The following is a 21,852-nucleotide window of genomic DNA, read 5'->3' as shown; positions in this document are numbered from 1 at the left end:
CTCGATATTGAGGAGCAGATGAAAGCACCTCGATATTGAGGAGCAGATGAAAGCACCTGGATATTGAGGAGCAGATGAAAGCAGGTGGATATTAAGGAGCAGATGATAGCACCTCGATATTGAGGAGCAGATGAAAGCACCTCGATATTGAGGAGCAGATGAAAGCACATCGATATTGAGGAGCAGATGAAAGCACCTCGATATTGAGGAGCAGATGAAAGCACCTCGATATTGAGGAGCAGATGAAAGCACATCGATATTGAGGAGCAGATGAAAGCACCTCGATATTGAGGAGCAGATGAAAGCACATCGATATTGAGGAGCAGATGAAAGCACCTCGATATTGAGGAGCAGATGAAAGCACATCGATATTGAGGAGCAGATGAAAGCACCTTGATATTGAGGAGCAGATGAAAGCACCTCGATATTGAGGAGCAGATGAAAGCACCTCGATATTGAGGAGCAGATGAAAGCACCTCGATATTGAGGAGCAGATGAAAGCACATCGATATTGAGGAGCAGATGAAAGCACCTCGATATTGAGGAGCAGATGAAAGCACCTCGATATTGAGGAGCAGATGAAAGCACCTTGATATTGAGGAGCAGATGAAAGCACCTCGATATTGAGGAGCAGATGAAAGCACTTCGATATTGAGGAGCAGATGAAAGCACCTCGATATTGAGGAGCAGATGAAAGCACCTTGATATTGAGGAGCAGATGAAAGCACCTCGATATTGAGGAGCAGATGAAAGCACCTCGATATTGAGGAGCAGATGAAAGCACCTCGATATTGAGGAGCAGATGAAAGCACCTCGATATTGAGGAGCAGATGAAAGCACCTCGATATTGAGGAGCAGATGAAAGCACCTGCATATTGAGGAGCAGATGAAAGCACCTCGATATTGAGGAGCAGATGAAAGCACCTCGATATTGAGGAGCAGATGAAAGCACCTCGATATTGAGGAGCAGATGAAAGCACCTTGATATTGAGGAGCAGATGAAAGCACCTCGATATTGAGGAGCAGATGAAAGCACCTCGATATTGAGGAGCAGATGAAAGCACCTCGATATTGAGGAGCAGATGAAAGCACCTCGATATTGAGGAGCAGATGAAAGCACCTCGATATTGAGGAGCAGATGAAAGCACCTTGATATTGAGGAGCAGATGAAAGCACCTCGATATTGAGGAGCAGATGAAAGCACCTCGATATTGAGGAGCAGATGAAAGCACCTCGATATTGAGGAGCAGATGAAAGCACCTCGATATTGAGGAGCAGATGAAAGCATATCGATATTGAGGAGCAGATGAAAGCACCTCGATATTGAGGAGCAGATGAAAGCACCTCGATATTGAGGAGCAGATGAAAGCACCTCGATATTGAGGAGCAGATGAAAGCACCTCGATATTGAGGAGCAGATGAAAGCACCTCGATATTGAGGAGCAGATGAAAGCACATCGATATTGAGGAGCAGATGAAAGCACATCGATATTGAGGAGCAGATGAAAGCATATCGATATTGAGGAGCAGATGAAAGCACCTCGATATTGAGGAGCAGATGAAAGCACATCGATATTGAGGAGCAGATGAAAGCACATCGATATTGAGGAGCAGATGAAAGCACCTCGATATTGAGGAGCAGATGAAAGCAGATCGATATTGAGGAGCAGATGAAAGCACCTCGATATTGAGGAGCAGATGAAAGCACCTCGATATTGAGGAGCAGATGAAAGCACCTCGATATTGAGGAGCAGATGAAAGCACCTCGATATTGAGGAGCAGATGAAAGCACCTCGATATTGAGGAGCAGATGAAAGCACCTCGATATTGAGGAGCAGATGAAAGCACCTTGATATTGAGGAGCAGATGAAAGCACCTCGATATTAAGGAGCAGATGAAAGCATCGATATTGAGGAGCAGATGAAAGCACTGATATTGAGGAGCAGATGAAAGCACCTCGATACTGAGGAGCAGATGAAAGCACCTCGATATTGAGGAGCAGATGAAAGCACCTCGATATTGAGGAGCAGATGAAAGCACCTCGATATTGAGGAGCAGATGAAAGCACCTCGATATTGAGGAGCAGATGAAAGCACATCGATATTGAGGAGCAGATGAAAGCACCTCGATATTGAGGAGCAGATGAAAGCACCTTGATATTGAGGAGCAGATGAAAGCACCTTGATATTGAGGAGCAGATGAAAGCACCTCGATATTGAGGAGCAGATGAAAGCACATCGATATTGAGGAGCAGATGAAAGCACCTCGATATTGAGGAGCAGATGAAAGCACCTCGATATTGAGGAGCAGATGAAAGCACCTTGATATTGAGGAGCATAAGAAAGCACCTTGATATTGAGGAGCAGATGAAAGCACCTCGATATTGAGGAGCAGATGAAAGCACATTGATATTGAGGAGCAGATGAAAGCACATCGATATTGAGGAGCAGATGAAAGCACCTCGATATTGAGGAGCAGATGAAAGCACCTTGATATTGAGGAGCAGATGAAAGCACCTCGATATTGAGGAGCAGATGAAAGCACATCGATATTGAGGAGCAGATGAAAGCACCTCGATATTGAGGAGCAGATGAAAGCACCTCGATATTGAGGAGCAGATGAAAGCACATCGATATTGAGGAGCAGATGAAAGCACCTTGATATTGAGGAGCAGATGAAAGCACCTTGATATTGAGGAGCAGATGAAAGCACCTTGATATTGAGGAGCAGATGAAAGCATCTTGATATTGAGGAGCAGATGAAAGCACCTTGATATTGAGGAGCAGATGAAAGCACCTTGATATTGAGGAGCAGATGAAAGCATCTTGATATAGAGGAGCAGATGAAAGCACCTCGATATTGAGGAGCAGATGAAAGCACCTTGATATTGAGGAGCAGATGAAAGCACCTCGATATTGAGGAGCAGATGAAAGCACCTTGATATTGAGGAGCAGATGAAAGCATCTTGATATTGAGGAGCAGATGAAAGCACCTTGATATTGAGGAGCAGATGAAAGCACCTCGATATTGAGGAGCAGATGAAAGCACCTCGTTATTGAGGAGCAGATGAAAGCACCTCGATATTGAGGAGCAGATGAAAGCACCTCGATATTGAGGAGCAGATGAAAGCACCTCGATATTGAGGAGCAGATGAAAGCACCTCGATATTGAGGAGCAGATGAAAGCACCTCGATATTGAGGAGCATCTGAAAGCACATCGATATTGAGAAGCAGATGAAAGCACCTCGTTATTGAGGAGCAGATGAAAGCACCTCGATATTGAGGAGCAGATGAAAGCACCTCGATATTGAGGAGCAGATGAAAGCACCTCGATATTGAGGAGCAGATGAAAGCACCTCGATATTGAGGAGCAGATGAAAGCACCTCGATATTGAGGAGCAGATGAAAGCACCTCGTTATTGAGGAGCAGATGAAAGCACTTCGATATTGAAGAGCAGATGAAAGCACCTCGTTATTGAGGAGCAGATGAAAGCACCTCGATATTGAGGAGCAGATGAAAGCACCTCGATATTGAGGAGCAGGTGAAAGCACTTCGATATTGAGGAGCAGATGAAAGCACCTCGATATTGATGACCAATTGAAAGCACCTCGTTATTGAGGAGCAGATGAAAGCACCTCTATATTGAGGTGCAGATGAAAGCACCTCGATATTGAGGAGCAGATAAAAGCACCTCGATATTGAAGAGCAGATGAAAGCACCACGATATTCAGTTTGCTCCCGACGCAGCGAAATGACGGTCGATTCTATATTTGAAGGAGTTGACGGCATTCGAATTTACTTATTCTTAAGGAAGATATTTCCAGTGGGGGATGACTCGGATCGAAAAGAAACTCCTTCCAATGTCTGTTTCATCGACTCGACTGAATGGGTAAACCGTTATTTATAGTTCTTGAGTTGGTTTGCAGTTCAAAGAATTGGAGTAGTCGACGCAATTGAACTTTTTCAGGTACTTGAAGACTTGAATCATATTCTCTCGTAGATGTCTTTTCTCCAGTGTAAAGAGATTGAGTCGTTTGAGTCGTTCCACGTACGGTTAGGTCCTTAAGGTTGTAATCATCTTCGTGGCGCGTCGTTGAATCCTTTCCAGTAAAACAATGTCCTTTCTGTAATTAGGAGACCAGAACTGTACTGCATACTCGAGGTGCGGTCTTACCATAGAATTATACAAGGATAGCATCACGTCTGGCGCCTTGCACTCGACCTTTCTCGCTATGAACCCGAGCATAGTGTTGGGTTTGTTATATGCTTTCTTTTTCCAGTGATTCACGTGTTTCAGGTCATTCCTGATAGTGACTCCAAGATCCTTTTCCTCCTGCATCGCCTGCAGAGGTTTCCCATTCAAGATGTATTTGCAGTTATTATTTCTGGACCCAATGTGCATGACTTTGCATTTGTCAACATTAGAGGACATTTGCCATTTTTCCGACCATTCGATAATTTAATTGAGGTCTTTCTGAATGATTTCGCAGTCGGTCTTTGTAAGGGCCTTTCCACCCACCTTGGTGTCATCAACAAATTTCGATATTGTGGATTTGAGTCCTGATTCGAGGTCATTGATATATATATATATATATATATATATATATATATATATATATATATATATATATATATATATATATATATATATATATATATATATATATATATACGTGGAGGTATTAAGGGTGTACAGGCCCGCAGCGCCGAACGCGCTGTACTGGTGAGTGAAGGCAGTTTTCGTGGCCTCAGCTGTCAAATCGGCCGCCATATTGTTCAAGCCGTGAGGTACGAATACGAAGGTGTAGCGCGCCTAACATGGTGGCCGCTTGCCCTTAGAGTACCGCATCCATGGAGTACCGTAATGTTTTTATTTTATCTTCTTACTGTTTTCCAGCACTTTAACATGCAGGCGGATGAAATTAAAATAATTTCGTAATTTATTAGTGTAAATATACTGTAACAGGTAAGAAAGTACTGTACATGATATCCAAGAAGCGCGGTAATGTATTCATGATAACAAAGAAATGCGGTGAGGACAATTCATCACCAAGATGTGCGGTCTCCTTTACAAATACAAGTTAGAAAATTGTAATCGGCAAGCATGTACTGCCAGTCTGCGTGGTCTGGCCGGCCGCTCATGGAGGTACATCCGTTTGGCCACTCCTCTCCGGCTTGAACAACATGGCCGACTGACAGTTTAGTGGCTTCAAACCGCGAGACTCCATGCCCCCTCTGTATATATATATATATATATATATATATATATATATATATATATATATATATATATATATATATATATATATATATATATATATATATATATATATATATATATATATATATATATATATATATATATATATATATATGTATATATATATATATATATATATATATATATATATATATATATATATATATATGATAAAGAAAATGTGTTCCCTCACTGACCCTTGAGGCACTCCACTAGTGACTGGAAGCCAATCGGAAGGCTGTCCGTTGAGTAGTACTCGTTGTTTTATGCTGGTAGGCCAATCTCTTATCCACGCGATCAGATTGGCTCCAATGCCCGCCGAGTGGAGTTTCTTAAGGAGTCGCTCGTGCGGTACCTTGTCGAAGGCTTTTTGAAAGTCCAGGTATATAACATCACTGGGGATGTGGGCATCCCAGTTCTTATATATACCTTGGAAGAAGTCTAATAAATTCGTTAGGCAGGAGCGCTTGTTTCTGAAGCCTTACTGGGTGTCGGAGATTGCATTATTGTCTTCTAGAAGCTTAACAAGTTTGTTTCTAATGATCTTTTCGAGTATTTCTCCTGCCACTGATGTCAAACTTATGGGCCTGCAGTTTAATGCAACGCTATTTTCTCCTTTTTTGAAGATCGGTGTTACGTTCGCCATCTTCTAGTCTTCCGGGACCTTATTCAGTTGAACTGACCGGTTGAACATATTAGTGAGTGGTTGACTTATTTGTTGTTTAAGCTCTTTTAGTAACCGCGGGGACAAACTGTCAGGCCCCGCTGACTTGTTCGTGTCGAGTTTGTCCAAATACTTTTTCACTTCTCCGCGGGTCAGGTCCCTCAGCAATGGTTTCGATGTCCTCGACTGTGAATACGGATGCTAAGTTAGTGTTGAGGCTTCTGGCCTTCTGTTTACTGTCCCGAGTTACTGATCCAGTCTCGTCTGTCAGGGGACCAGTATTGGATATATGTTTTTTGATCTGATGTATGTGAATAATTTTTTGGAGTTGGTCTTGATGTTGCGCGCTATTTGTTTATCATAGTTGCGTTTACTACTTCCAATAAGGGTGCGACAAGCTTTTAGGCTGGTGTGGTACTGTGTGCGGGCTTCGGCAGTGTCATTCTCTTTCATTAGATTATAATTTATTTTTTTTAAGTTTACCGCCCTTTTTAATTCTCTGGACATTCACGGTGGATCTACGGCACCATTTACTCGCCTGGGTTTCGTAGGCACTGTAGCCTTCTCTACTCCCAAAAGCTTATCTTTGAAGTCGTTCCAGACGTTGTCGATTGTATTGTCGGTGAGGTTAAGTTGGTCCCAAGTCGCAGGAGGAAGCAGCTCACGGGCTAGGTTGAAATTTGATTTTTTTGTAGTCTGGTATCACTGACAGATTGTCTACGAGTTTGTGACATATGTTGACATTAAAACAGATTTAGTGGTGACCGCAACCATGAATTTTCCTACCATTTTCACAGTCGCGAATGAGGTCGGGGTCGCTTACTAATACCAAATCCAACAGATTGTTTTCTCTTGTCGGTTGAGTTACAACTTGAGTGAGGAACGAATCCTTAACCATTTCTATAAGTCTGTTATTACTTCTCAAAGAGGAGGAGAAAGAGGAGGAGGAGGAAGAAGAAGAAGAAGAAGAAGAAGAAGAAGAAGAAGAAGAAGAAGAAGAAGAAGAGGAACAAGAAGAAGCAGAAAATTCATAAAAAGAGCTCTACCGCCTCCTCCTCCTTATGCTTGTTTCCATGTTTCCATGTTTCCTGCTTGATTAGGGAGTGTTCATGAACTTGTGTAATGAATAAGCTCAACACCAGGGAGAGGAGGAAGAGGAGGAGGAGAAATTGAAAGAAGAAACAAGAGAGAGAGAGAGAGAGAGAGAGAGAGAGAGAGAGAGAGAGAGAGAGAGAGAGAGAGAGAGAGAGAGAGAGAGAGAGAGAGAGAGAGAGAGAGAGAGAGAAGAATGACCTCTGTACCTGGAAGACTGTCTGTAATTGGAAGACTCATCATTAAAAACTCTGCTTTCTAATGAGGATAATCGAGCTAATGAAGATACACGTACGGTACATATGTTCGATTACTTTTCTTTAGCGTTCTGTCCTCCTTTCATTGTTTATATTGCCTGCAGACGATTCATTCCTCATGTTTACAAGCTACGAAGACGGAAAATAAGGAAACGGAAGGGAAATAAAAATAAAAGGATGAATAGCGAGATGAAAAAGCCAAAACAAGAAGATGAGGAAGAACTTAACAGAAAAAAACGAAAAATAAACAATGAAGAAAAGAAAATACGCTTTGGAAGATAAGGCGGAGGAGAAGGAGGAAAACGAGGAGACAAAGAAGAAAATTGAGGAAGAACAAGAAAATAAGAAAAAAAGCAGCGTTGTGGAGAGTATTGCTGTGTTGCAGTCGAGCGTAAACACCGCGGCACAGCACACACAGCCTTGCCCTCTCCACAGCCGCAGCACAGACACGCCGCCCCTTTGCCCAGGCCGCTGACACTCCCGACGCAGCAGCGGCTAAATACCAAGCGACACCCTCCTTGCATTGAAATGGCCAGCGCTCTCCCCCACCTCCTCCTCCTCCTTCTCCTTCTGCTCCTCCACCACCTCCTCTTCCTCCTTGCCCTGCTTGCCACCCTCCTCCTCCTCCTCCTCTTCCTCCTCCTCTTCAACCCTGCCCTTTGAACTCACTCTACCTCCTCTTCATTGCTCTCTTTGCACACTCCCTTCTCACGCTACCATTTTCCATTTCGTTTCTTTCTTTCTTCTCCCATTTCTCCATCTCCTACTATTCCTTCTCCATCTCCTCCTCCTCCTCCTTCTTCTCTTTCTCCTCCTCCAGCCCTCTAGTGAACTCTGACCCTCTCTCTCTTCCCCTCGCTTCCGCACACTCCACCACAGATTATAACTATTAGTCTCTTCATCTTGACAAGGCATTATCTCCTTTTTCACCTGCATTTCCTTCGCTTCCTCTTCTTTTCAATGTCTGTGTGTGTGTGTGTGTGTGTGTGTGTGTGTGTGTGTGTGTGTGTGTGTGTGTGTGTGTGTGTGTGTGTGTGTGTGTGTGTGTGTGTGTGTGTGTGTGTGTGTGTGTGTGTGTGTGTGTGTATGTATGTGGTGTGCGTGCAGGCGGGCGAGGGCAGGCCGGGGGGCACATGGCATTGTTGGGCATTCAGTTGCGTTCTCGGCGTGTCGTGGCGAGACCCTCCTCCCGTTACTCATCCCTGCCTGTTGTTGGTCTGTTTCACTTTTCCTTTGGGGACATTATGAGTTCATTGTTTCTCATCGTGTGTCTAACGGGGCTTCTTTCTCCTTTTTTTAACATTTCTATATAAGTTGTTGTTTTTGTCTTGGATAGTTAGGTTACGTGGGGTTAGGTTTACAGGAGTCGCCTTGTTTAAGCCTACTGGCCTCTGCAGACTCTTAATTTATGTACTTATAATTTTTGGCGCATAACGTAACTTACTCATGCATAATATATCCTATCGTTAGTGTCTAGTATCTTGTGGTCAACTCAACTCCGTCATGATACTCCTGCCGTCCTTTATTTTCTCCATAATTTTTTTTTTCTATTCGTCCTCCACTGTTGTGTACCATCATATAAGACCGCCGGAGCACTAATTGAAGAACATTTCTTTGGACGTATCTTTCTCTGACACATAGAAGTATTCCTTTGTTATTCACTTAATCATGTTTACACTTACATGTGAATTTGTTACTTTTTTTTGCCCTTGAGTTGTTTCCTCTAGTGTAAAAAAAATGCAATATACTCGTTTTTCATCGGCAATTCGATTCTTCTGTCTTAGCACATGGTTATTAAAGTTTCAAAATTGGACGTCTTTACATCTTACTGTACATCGCAATGGTGCTGAAGCTATATTTTTGCATATTAGTGATGAGTTTTTCTTGGGTAAATAGTTTTCATTCCGTGTATGACATAAAATTCCGCACGTTGTCTCCAGTGCTGTACTATTACTGGCGCTGCCTCTCATAAGTCTGGCGGCCAGAGTTTGTGAGATACCCTTCAGTAGGCGAAACAAAGGGCGGTTGTCAGGTAAGCAAACACGCATCAGCCGGGCCATGCTCCGGAGTTTAGGCATGACAGAGGTAAATATACTAAGAATATCGTGGCATTGACAGTGCAGCTTACAGCTCCATTAACTCCAGTTTATGTAAAAATCCCAAATTAGAACTGAAAGTTACATTAGAGTGTAAAGTTATGCCATAAATAATGCCAATGAGTGTAATTGTCGACGTGGGTGCGTGTTTTTCCGGTAATTTTATATGCTACGACGTTGATGAATGCATCCCAGTGTGTTACGGAATGACCAGTATGTGTTCTCTGCCGCATTCAGGTCAGGCCGGACATACTTGAGTACCAGGCATTCCACCGACGTGCCTGAGGCGTGTGTTGACAAGGAGCGGCGGCGGCCACGGGTCAGGGCGGCGGGATACAGGGCGGCCGTGGCCTTGGATTTGATGGGCGCCGTGTGGCCGTCTCAATGATGTAATTTTAGGGCAGGGTGGCTATGGAGATGCCTTGGCGTTTCTCTTGCCAGTCCGTCTGGAAAACAATTTCAGCTTAGGCATTTATGTAGAATTTGATTGTTCCAAAAAACAGTTTCTGCGAAGAGAGCTAGAACGTTTTAGTTTTATACCAAAGCATTGTTATTCTTAAGCATTGTTATACACCACTCAATTAAAAGTAGTATATTTGTGTGTGTATGTGTGTGAACGTGTGAGGGTGTGTGTGTGTATGTGTGTGTGTAATAATAATAATAATAATAAACGGTTTATTAAATGATAGCAGCTGTAAAGCTGAAAATATACACGTTACAAATACACTTTTGAAATATAAAAGAAAAAAAAGGGGGAAAATGTACAATATGAAAGGGATAAGGGGGTCTGGGGTGGTGGGGGGGAGGTGAGGTGGTGGAATGCAGTGCGCTGGTGCGGTAGGAGGAGGAGGAGGAGGAGGTGTGTGTGTGTGTGTGTGTGTGTGTGTGTGTGTGTGTGTGTGTGTGTGTGTGTGTGTTTAACTTACTCACGGTCTGATCACGTGATGGACTCTTGAAGACCAATCAGTACCCTCCTAGAGAGCTTTGATCTCATTTAACTGACCTTTGAGTATACGTGGGACCTCGCCTACCAGTCCCTTCATCTCCCTTCCTCCGGAGGGGACAGCAGCCAATCCTTGTCAGCAGAAGCAGCTTTCGACCTGAGAAAGGCTCGAACCTCGATATACTGTGATGGCAGACTGAGAATTTAACCACAACACCAAGGGAGCGTTTTTTTTTTTTTCTGTGTGTGTGTGTGTGTGTGTGTGTAAGTGCGGGCTTGTGCGTGCGTGCGTGTGGGTGCTATCATCATATCACAAGAGGTACGCGAGAGGCCACTTAGCAGGTAACGCCTCTGGTCATAATTGCTTCGTTACCGTTATCAGCAGCAATTATGAGCTAATTACTCGTCGTCCAGCCCCGGCGTAGAGATACCATCGCCTGTGCCCATGACCGACTGCGCCCCCGGCAGGCCTACTGGAAACAATTTTCCAGGTATTTGGTGGTCACAGCGGGGCGCCTCAGCGGTGAGATATTATGGGCCTCGCCGCCCCTCCCTGGCACCCCATCACATGTATGGGGCAGGTGACGCGCCGCCCCTGCCGCAGGAGTCCAGAAAATCAGTGTTCATTTTTTCGTACTGCGACCGCGTTTTATTTCAAGTGTCATCTTCCTGACCAATTTGAAAGCCTCCCGACAATGCCAGGAGCTGTGTGCTTCCCGCCATTTGGTGTTTAGTTGTCTGTACGTAGAAGTGACGATCTGATGCGTATAGTCTGTCGCTACGCAGTGCTGGGGCGTCGTGTGCGTTCAGTGGTGTCTTGCAGTGGGATATGTTTGCCAATTTGTACGCACCAGACCAATTAGCTCTCATAAGAGAAGACACTACACTGGAAAGTTGAAAATTTTAATTAAGTATAATAATGAAATAATATTAAAAGGAAATATGTAAACTTCATCAGGACTATATCAATATTCCTATGCATTGGTTAAAATCACAACAGTAACATCGGTTTCTGATATGACCTACGTGGAAGGAGACGGACGATAATAAAGCGTATAGGTGGACAACTGCCTCCACACCAAGGCTCCGTGGTTTGCGAGGCCCTTTTTTTCTGCCCAGGCGATGCGATGATGGCTTGAAATAATGATCCGACGAGGTACTTCTGAGGATGGCTGTTCAGACAGCCCAGCAGACCAGCCAATTAATGTTCAAACGATGTGCAAGACGCTGACGCAGTAACTGAATACATGTTTTATTCATCAGTTGTTGAACTTCATTTAGTAGAAAAAATATTGAAAAAGGAGAAGTTTAATTAATGGAAGTTGTAGCTTCAGGCAGCAGAGGGCGTCCGTACCCCTGGCTTCCTAGAGATGTGCCTACCTGGAAATGTACGGAAAACATTTTACCTGAGCATGCCTTTCCTGAAGCCCTAGCGTGGCATAACAAGGACTAGATTTCTTGGATAACAGTGGTTTCATGTTTGTGTTTTTTTTTGTTTGTTTTTTACGCGATCGCTACGGCTTCTCGACCATCACTCTCACTTCACCACCTTCCACCGATCCATCCATCCCTCCACCAACAACCTCCACCCTACGTTTATTTACATCTTCCACTATCAGTCTCTCCCTTCCTCCATCCCTTCACCAACGTCTACCCGTCCACAGCATCCACTTCCTCCCACTAATAACTTCCACCCATCGTCCACCCAAAGCTCCACCGTCCCTCCGACACCAACTCTCGCCCTGCCCCGCCGACCCCTCCCAGCCCCCCCCCCCCCTCCCCCCCGAACCGCCCCGCCCCCTACGCCAGGCCATCCCGGGACGGAGAACAAACAAACGAGGCGCCCTGTGACTAGGATTGCCCAAAATAGGAGAAAAGAAATTCATTACAAATTCATGGAGGATCACGAGGAATGGGTTTTGTGGTAGTACATGATGATAGGATGCTCTCTCTCTCTCTCTCTCTCTCTCTCTCTCTCTCTCTCTCTCTCTCTCTCTCTCTCTCTCTCTCTCTCTCTCTCTCTCTCTCTCTCTCTCTCTCTCTCTCTCTCTCTCTCTCTCTCTCTCGACAGTAAGTTACTAAGTTAAAGATACACTGATACTTTTATTCATTTAGTCTTAAGATGCACTGACGAGCTGACAATCTCCTATCCCTGCGGTGCGCGGCTCACGTCACACCCGGGAGGCTGAAGACAACACCCAGCAAGAGTATTTACACTTCTCGTACATATCATTATGCTCTGAAGTTGATTTTCACCGCCGCGAGTGCACGTATTCCGGGATTAATTCACACGTCTCGGTACAGATCAGGCATAAATGGCTATATAGAAGTACGGTATATTTGGGGACATCCGCTGTAGCTGAGCGTGGCCTCGGTATACATATCCGTCGCATTGGTCCTTGAGCCTGTAGTGGTTACGAACCCATCACCGCGGGACACGAGCCAGCGTGACATCCGAGGTATCTCAGTTTGCCTTCCTCAGGTTTCCCCAGGTGCCCATTGATCAACCATCCCGAAAGGTGGAATGAACAGCTGGGTGAGTTGCACGCCGACCGGCCACGGCAGGATTCGAAACTTGATAATTCCTGTATCCCTTTTTCCTGCATCTTAATCTTACCTGGAACTGTAAGTTATTTTGCTACTTTTTTGCAATCGTTGGGCTTTAAAGTCAAGATTCTGGCTATGCAGCAGGTTTCAATTCACCTTACTTTTCTTCGTAAATTCGACAGCAAATCACTTAAAAATAGAGCCATTTTAATAGGAAAACACTTTACAACACTGCCAAAAGTATGTCATTACTGGTGTCAAAAATATCAAGTGGCATAAACTACTGTTAAAGAAACACGGAATGTAGATATCAGTTTCAAAGTTGGACAGGAAATGTTTACAATCACTGGCGGTGAGCTGCCCTGCACGGCGACGAGTGACATCACGCGTACGAATTGGCTCACTGAAAATATCAAGGCTAGTTAGGAGGGACGCTGTTCAGTGAGCTAACAAGTGTGTCACACGAGGCACGTTCCGTGAGTATTCGGCTGGAATTACTTAAAACTACGTGAGAAATGAACTAGAAGGATTGTAAAGAGTGAGGACTGACGCAGCGCATCCAAGGCGTCGCCCTACCACTTTGCTATACTTGATGGCGGCCATTTATCTATGGAAATAGTAATTGAGGTAATACAGTGTTTTCAGAAGCATTGTGATGACATTAATATTAGGGAACAAAAGTATTGTAGGAACTCGGCCCCAGAAAGCAATACAAAACACGAGTACACCGCCGCTAGCAGACAGCTGAGGTGGCGCGTTTACACTTGACCGACTCCTCTGTTATGCTAATCGTGGCGGATATTCCCTTCTCCCTCGGCGATACACGCAGGGATGGGGCAACACCCCCGGCAATCAAAGAGCTTCACGGCCGCTAAGTATAGGGCAAACTTCCCTGATCATTAAGTCCAACCCTCCACTCGCCGGCAGCCTCGGGGCGGTCATCTGTCCGGCATCCTAGTCTGAGATATTTTTTTAAAGAAAACAATAGTGTTTACTATTTTTCTCGAGAAGCAGCACAAATAGTATGCAGTGAAGTCCATCCCTTACTTTTGAACAGGCTAAAGAATGAAACCGACTTAGTTATGCAACGTGCGTGTATGATGTGTCCCTCAATCTTCGCCGTAATGGTGAGTTACTACGTGCTCGACGTCGATATTCCGAAACAGGCAATGTGGAGGTTGGGATGATGGTAGCAATGCGCCAGACGATGACGAGTAATGTCAGTGTCTGCATACTCGTTTTTGTCATGGGTGTATCGGGACGCATGGCTGGTCTGGGGAAGTACATGGTAGCCCATACATGGTTTGAAAAGGTTCGGACAATGACATAGTGCGTAGAGTCGTGTGGCGTAAGTTCGTGTGTGGTGGCGCTTCACATCATGATGCATTGCAGGTCGTCCCTACATTAACGTATACTTAATCTGCCTCCCCCTCACCCCATCTTTCCTTTCCCCCAGGACGGTGTCGTCAGCAGGGGTCCTGGGCGCCCACCTGCTGTGCTCGCGGGTGCCCGGCCTCACGCCCCGCCAGAGCCGCATCTGTAAGCGGGCGCCTGACGCCATGGTGGCCATCAGTGAAGGTGCGAGGGCGGGCCTGCGAGAGTGCCAGCGGCAGTTCCAGCATCATCGGTGGAACTGTTCCCTGGCGTCTACCAGCAGCAGCGCGTTCGGCCACATCGTTCTTGTGGGTCAGTTAATAATGGCTGGCGAGGTTTCATCCATGCTTTTCTAAACTACACATTTCAGACATTGATTGATATTATGCAGCTTGTATGGCACTTACTAACACAAAGATGGAAGCGAGCACCGTGACAGTAACACCCTCGTTCTCACTCGTCAGGATGTTACTTGTACTTCTGTCGCTCAGGATCATATGTAATAATCATAATATAAGAGTAAGGCGATATAGTCATTCATGTTTCTGGGCTTCTAAAACTCCAGATGAACCTCTTAAAGTAGCCCGAGCTGCACGTACTGCATTGCATCCCTGACCATTAAGCTGTCGTGGAGGGGAAGGTATATGTAACCTTTCTCCGCACTTGAGCATGGGATTAACCCTTGCGACATATCAGCAAGCCATCCCCGCTCCCAGAGGCTCTCAGCGACCGTGTCCCCATTATTCTCCCGCCGCCGGGCAAGGGTGAGCAAACAGCGCCCCACAAGGGTTGCTTCGTACCCTCAACACGTGCGCACCGTTCCTTTTCACGTCTCTTTCACTGCTCCCTGCCTGAGCCCCTGTTCCCCCTACTTATCTCCTTCTTTGCCCTCAGCTCTATTTGTTTACGTAATAGCATGTAATCCTCGTTTTGTACCGATTGTCATTTTTGTTCTCTAAAACCCAATTCAAAGGTCCATTAGCCTGTTAAGATCCCCCCAGGACATGGTCAGCTTGCCATATTTCTTCACCGAACAACACTCTTCTCGTAAACCTTCCTACAAGATGAGCAGGTTTGTTATGAGTGTTTACCAACTACGTGTCCGTGTTCATGTAACTTTCAACTTGCTCAAAACTCCTCTCGAAGATGATCTGCAGACCGATTTACTGCGTGACATGTTCACTATTCAGGGACTGGCCTGCACCCCCTCGTTGTGAAAGCGTTGTGGACAGTCAATGAAGAAAGTCTTGTGCCACCAGTCTTAACAATCAGTTACGGTACATTCTTCTGGATGATACTTTTCTAACGGAGGGAATTTGGCACAAAAGCCACCAATGAGGCTCGCTGCCCGCGGACATTATCTTACAAAAACCAAGGGGAGTGAGTTGAGCAGGGCAGGATGGGGCCCCGGACTGAACCAGATCATTTGTCGCATCACGAAGCCTGTATGGCCGGGGACAAGAAAACACCCGCCCTGCCATCCGCCCGGTGGCGTAGTTTGTGCTGGGGGCGCAGCTCCTCTTTCAGTGGCAGATGCACATTAACTGAACACATTAATTATGAACGCTAAAGTTCATGTATGTTTTCACATTATCAGACAACTTTTACAGCATTCGTAAGATGCAAAATATATAAATACTGGGTCTTTCTGAGTTCACTCTCGCTGGCCAAACCCATCTCTGAGGGGAGGGGAGGGAGCCAGTGTGTGGTCAGCGTGGCCATCATTGCACCGAAAGTAAAATTTATTAGTAATAAGTGTCATGCCTTGAAGGAGCTAGTTGGGTGAGCATCAAAAGTGGCCGCCCGTCAATCATGCTGTAGGCCGCCTCCTCCCCCTCCCCAGCAAGCCCAGTCACCCCCTTAATGGCCGGCCTCAGCCCCACCAGCCACGCGTCCCCTACAATTTTGTATATAAATCACTCGTAGCGCTGGTGCCAGAACCGGTTGGGTTTCTTTATCTGTGTGCCCGTTTTCTGGCGTTGTAACGGCCCATCAGCAAGTATCCGCATGAAATCTGTGACGAGAATACCTCACATGACTTCTGTGATTCTGCGACGCCATACATGCCTGACATAAAGTGCAGGCAGCAAACTGTGGGTCATTTTCGGCATATAATCTCGTGGAGGCAAGACGTTAAACATAACGCCACAGAACTCTTCAGTGCTGCTGCTCCCGCCATCAGCCCTCGGGACATCACCATCGAGGGGCCGCCCGGTGATTATGACGAAAAAGGCAAACACATGCAGACAGGCCGCCCTTGAATGTGGCATTGCTGGGTTATTGCCGCACCGGTGGCCTGGGGCAGCAGTCCTTCACCCGCTTCTTCCGAACGCCGCATTACACGCAAAGAATGTCTTGGAATCAAATAATTGTCTTGATGTTAATTAGTTTTTTCAGGAATTCATAAATAAGTAACAGCGAACATGATCTGATTTGTCGTAACTCAGTTGTGTTGATCTACGGAAAAGAATATACAATGACTTCTTGGTGTGGTTACCTGGATGGCTGAAGGCTTCCTTGACATTTTTTTTCTCAACAAAGGAAAGTTCCTAGTGTATTAATCTCTTGTGAATTATGACAGCTATGCCTCTAAAAAACAAAAATATTAATGGATGTCAGGTTAGTTATTGACAAATAGGAACAGTTCAGTGCGGTGAGCGATGGTGCACCTCTGAAGGCCCTCACCTGTTCTCCCTCACCAATCCTCTCACTGGTATCCACAGGGAGCCGCGAGGCCGCCTACACGTACGCGGTGACCAGCGCGGGAGTCACCCACAGCGTCACGACCGCCTGCTCCCGTGGCAACATCTCCACCTTTGGCTGTGACGACCGCAGGCGAGGGCGGTACAGTTCTTCCGGGTGGAAATGGGGCGGCTGCAGCGCCGACTTTAGGTGAGAGGTGTATGTTAAGAATGTCCTGTTTGAACTCTTCATTCTCCTGGACATATATATCACAGACTTACTGTCAATGCATGCCCCAATAAAACATATATGAAAGATGATAAACGCGGGGCATTCAGAATGAAGCAAGCTTACGTGTGCATGTACACCAAACAGCGTACTTTCATACACAGGACACCCAAATACTGATATACCAACACTCACAATAATGAGACAGATTCAACAAGTTACGCACGCAGCCCCATACTCATCGGCCCCTTGTTCCTTCCTCCTCCCGGCCGCTTGCAGGTTCGGGGTCAGGTTCGCGAAGAAGTTCCTGGACGCCCGCGAGGTGGAGGGGGACGGCCGCGCCCTCATGAACCTGCACAACAACCGGGCGGGACGCAGGGTTAGTGTCCGGGGCGCCGCCTCCACAAGGCAGCGGCGGCTCCGTGCATGCTCACCAGAAACTGTTCTTGCTTAGAAAATTTGCATATTGTTGCCCTACTTGTCCCTGCTCCCACTATTCTCCAATTTTTTCCTTTGCACATGCGGCTGTTAGAAGTGTAATAATTGTTACTAAAGGCACTTTAGTTATCTCTCTTCTAGCATTATTTTCCTAATACTTTTCCTGTTGAGTATATTAATATTGCTGCTAAGAATAATATGCGCATCCGTGGAGCAGTGGTCAGCGCGCCTGGCTACGAATCCACGGGCCTGGATTCGAATCCTGGCCCGGGCAGTCGGCGTGCAGCTCACCCAGCTGTTCATCCTCCCTTCCGGGCTGGTCGATAAATTGGTACCTGGGGAAACCTGGGGAAGGTAAACTGTGGCAATCCCGGATATCACATTGGCCCGTGTCCCGGGGTATTGGGTTCTTCCTTAACAGACTCAAAAGGCCAAAGGTACAGAGATGAGCACCGCAGCACGTGCAGCTATAGCGTATGCACCCGCTTATGAATAGAACGACTGTATAGCTACCTTTCATCCTGATGGCTGCTCTATCAGTATAACAAGAGTAGCAGAAGCAAGGACAGCAGCGACAGCAGAACCATCACCGCCATCACCACCACCACCAATAACAACACCTGCTAATAAAGATAATGATAATAATAATAACAGTAATAATAATAATAATAATAATAATAATAATAATAATAATAATAATAATAATAATAATAATAATAATAATAACATGTATTATTATTATTATTATTATTATTATTATTATTATTATTATTATTATTATAGCGATCATTTTTTTTCATTACTACAATCATCGCGAAATGGATAACACTTCCTTTTCTATGGGGCGGTGGGGGAAGGGGGGAGTGCAGCTCCAGGGGTGCCAAGGGGGTGCCGTGTCCCCATGTTGGCGTGAAGCACTAACCCGCGTCTTGCCCCCAGGCGGTGCGGAGCGGGATGAGGACGGAGTGCAAGTGCCACGGCGTGTCGGGCTCCTGCACCGTCAAGACCTGCTGGAAGACCCTCCCGCCCTTCACCTTCATCGGGAAGCACCTCTTCCACAAGTACAGGAAGGCAAAGTCCGTCTCAGTGCATAAGGTATTCTCCACCCCCTTCCCCTTCCATTCACCTCCTCTCCCTCTTCATCTTCTCTTCATCCTCTTCTTCTTATCATGATCCTCCTCCTCCTCCTCCTCCTCCTCCTCCAGAAGTGCTTTAATCCTTCCCGTAAGCCACTCCTATGGCTGATGAATTGATTAAATCACTGAAAGCAGGCAGTCCCGCAATGAGCCAATAGGCTTTCTGCTGCCTGCTCGTCCATGTTTCCATGTTTCCATGTCTCCTCTTCCTCCTCCTCCTACTCCTTCTCCTACTACTACTACTACTACTAGTAATAATAATAATAATAATAATAATAATAATAATAATAATAATAATAATAATAATAATAATAATAATGATAATAATAGGACTAATAATAGTAATAATAATAATAATAATAATAATGATAATAATAATAATAATAATAATAATAATAATAATAGTAATAATAGTAATAATAATAATAATAATAATAATAATAATAATAATAATAATAATAATAATAATAATAATAATAATAATAGTAATAATAATAATAATAGTAATAATAATAATAATAATAATAATAATAATAATAATAATAATAATAATAATAATAATAACAATAATAATAATAATTATAATACTCTCCCACCTACATACATTGATACTGATAGCATTACAGGAAGCCACTTATGTCGCCAGTGGTGAGGCGGAACAGCAACGAATTTTTCGTTGCAAAAGTGATTCTCCTTATTTGCTCAGGGCCGGAGAAGATCCACGCCTCACCTGCGTCTGGAGAGGGTCAGGAGAAGAGCTCGACGGCCCCGCAAGTTTCATCTCGTGTACTTGGAAAGGAGTCCCAACTACTGCCAGATGAGTCCCGCGGTGGGTTCGCCGGGCACCGTGGGCCGCAAATGCAACAGAACTTCGTCAGGTAATATGCTGCGACCTCAAAATTTACTTGCATTTTACAGTGTTTGTTTCTCCACACCTTTTAGCGTAATCATCAATGTTGTTGCTAGTTTCCTGCCGAACTCCAAGGGGCTGTATGCAATAAAATTCGACATAACGCGACACAATAATTGTGACCCAGCAGAGCTTTTTTTATAAATTCCCAGCACAGTGCACCGTTACAAAGTGATGGTTACAGAGTTAGAGTTACAGAGTATCGGTCAGACCTTCACTGCTCCTCTTCATCATCAGGGCCAGGTGGCTGTGACCTGCTGTGCTGCGGCCGCGGGTACAACACTCATCAGTACACACGGACATGGCACTGCAACTGCAAGTTTCACTGGTGTTGTTACGTGCAGTGCCACACCTGCATGGAGGACACCGAGGAGAACAACTGCAAGTGACCGTCCGTAGCGGGAGGCGGCGAGGCTGTGCTCTCCCGGGAGAGATTCTTCATTGGAGGGCGCGAGGGACATAGTTTCGTTCAGCATCGACAAGGTTCTTCAGTGACTGCGAGACATCTCTGAGCGGTGACGTCGTACAAACACTCCGTAATGGATGGCATTGCCTGAAACGCTGTGCTAGGTGGCCCGCGTGTTTACAACATGGACGCCACCACCAATGCTCTCTTCTCCCCTGATGCGCAGACACGAACAAAGGTGATAGGCTTTCTGCACCATCAGTGGGTGTCCAGCTAAGGATCCACACCAGCCAACCCTCAACAAGAACGACTGCCTTGTACCTCCCTATGTGATCTGCACGGGTCTGTGTTTTTGTCAGACGACATTAGGTGCTGGTGTCTCCTCTGACCTGGCAGCGAAGCATAAACCAACACACGCCCTCCATGTAGAGGCGGCCAACACAACGCTTACTCCTGAGGCAGCTGTTGACGGAACACCAGTTGCGAGTAGTCTGACTAACACTTTTACGAGCTATATAAACAATTTGGATATTCGTAATCAGTGATCTGTCTTGAGATTTATCAAGTGCTGTGAGAATATTTGCATATCATTCCCAGAGATACATATTAATACAACGCTTTGCCATGACGGAGCCTAAACAGTCTCTGCACAAACTGCAAGGCAGAAAGAAGAGCTTTTACATATATTTTTTACAATATATACATGAAAATGGTATATCTAGATCTTTTATTAATACTCTTGTGATATCCCTTTGTGACTCCCTTAGATAACGTCTTTTGCTGTCACCACGAGTGACCGCCGGTGGAGCGACATTTCTGACAGACCGACTAATATATTCTAAACACATCCCGACTTTAGAAACACATCTACTGCCCTGTGTGTGTGTGTGTGTGTGTGTGTGTGTGTGTGTGTGTGTGTGTGTGTGTGTGTGTGTGTGTGTGTGTGTCCGTCCGCCCGTCCGTCCGACTGCTGCAATATTTCCATGGTCCTCGTCATTTCAGGGATGAAGTGAGATCTTTGCTATATTTCGAGTTTATTATATGACAAATACATACATTCATTGTTTCGATATGTCATACAAAAGGCTGATATTCGGCAAACAACTGTATTTACACTTAGATGTGGCCTCATAATTGCGTCACAAACCACAGGTTGCAGCTTCACGGGCATGACGGACGGGGCAACCAGTTTTCTACGACTGTTATTTTTCCTCTGGCGAGCTGAGATAACTTGGAAACTACAAACCTTCCTGTGATGCCCATAACACCCACGAGCGTGCTACATGTAAGCTGTCCTCATAGAAGTTGATATATATATATATATATATATATATAGCCTATATATATATATATATATATATATATATATATATATATATATATATATGAAATACATCTTTCTTATGCAGTAATGCACTTGTAATAAAGCTGTGATCGGTGCCTTCGTGGTGAATTGGTTAAAATGTGACTTGACTACTAATCTGAGGCCTGGGTTCGAATCCTGGCCTAAGTAATCGACGCCCAGCCCAGCCTGCTGTATTCCCTCCTTTTCTGGCTGGTCGACAAATGAGTACTTACCTGGAGAAACCTGGAGAAGGTAAACTGTGGTTTATATATATACCACAAGCCCAGAAGCCAATGAGGAGACGAGCACCGCGGCCAGGCTCAGCTGTAGCGTATACTCCCTTGAATCTCCTAGTGTCTACCTACCTAACTACCTAACTAACTAACTTCTAGTAATTAACCATCTAACGATCTAACAAACTAACTATTGAACTATCTATTAAACTAACCATTTAACTATAATTATAAGTAACT

The 21,852-nt window shown here is 45.1% G+C and overlaps 1 protein-coding gene across 1 annotated transcript; it reads left to right on the top strand.

Annotated features, from left to right (window-relative positions):
* The first annotated feature begins 13,691 nt into the window (after window positions 1-13,691).
* Window positions 13,692-20,017, top strand: LOC126992418 (protein Wnt-7b-like). Its single transcript, XM_050851156.1, has 7 exons — window positions 13,692-13,735; window positions 14,317-14,546; window positions 16,958-17,126; window positions 17,424-17,523; window positions 18,522-18,677; window positions 19,425-19,596; window positions 19,866-20,017. The coding sequence occupies exons 1-7, from the start codon at window positions 13,692-13,694 to the stop codon at window positions 20,015-20,017; spliced, it is 1,023 nt and encodes a 340-aa protein (XP_050707113.1).
* Window positions 20,018-21,852: the final 1,835 nt, after the last annotated feature.

This window comes from Eriocheir sinensis, unplaced genomic scaffold (genome assembly GCF_024679095.1).
Source record: "Eriocheir sinensis breed Jianghai 21 unplaced genomic scaffold, ASM2467909v1 Scaffold457, whole genome shotgun sequence".
In the NCBI taxonomy this organism is placed as follows: Eukaryota; Metazoa; Arthropoda; class Malacostraca; order Decapoda; family Varunidae; genus Eriocheir; species Eriocheir sinensis.
The sequence above is the reverse complement of the archived record's forward strand: the minus strand, read 5'-3'. Positions and strand labels throughout refer to the sequence as shown.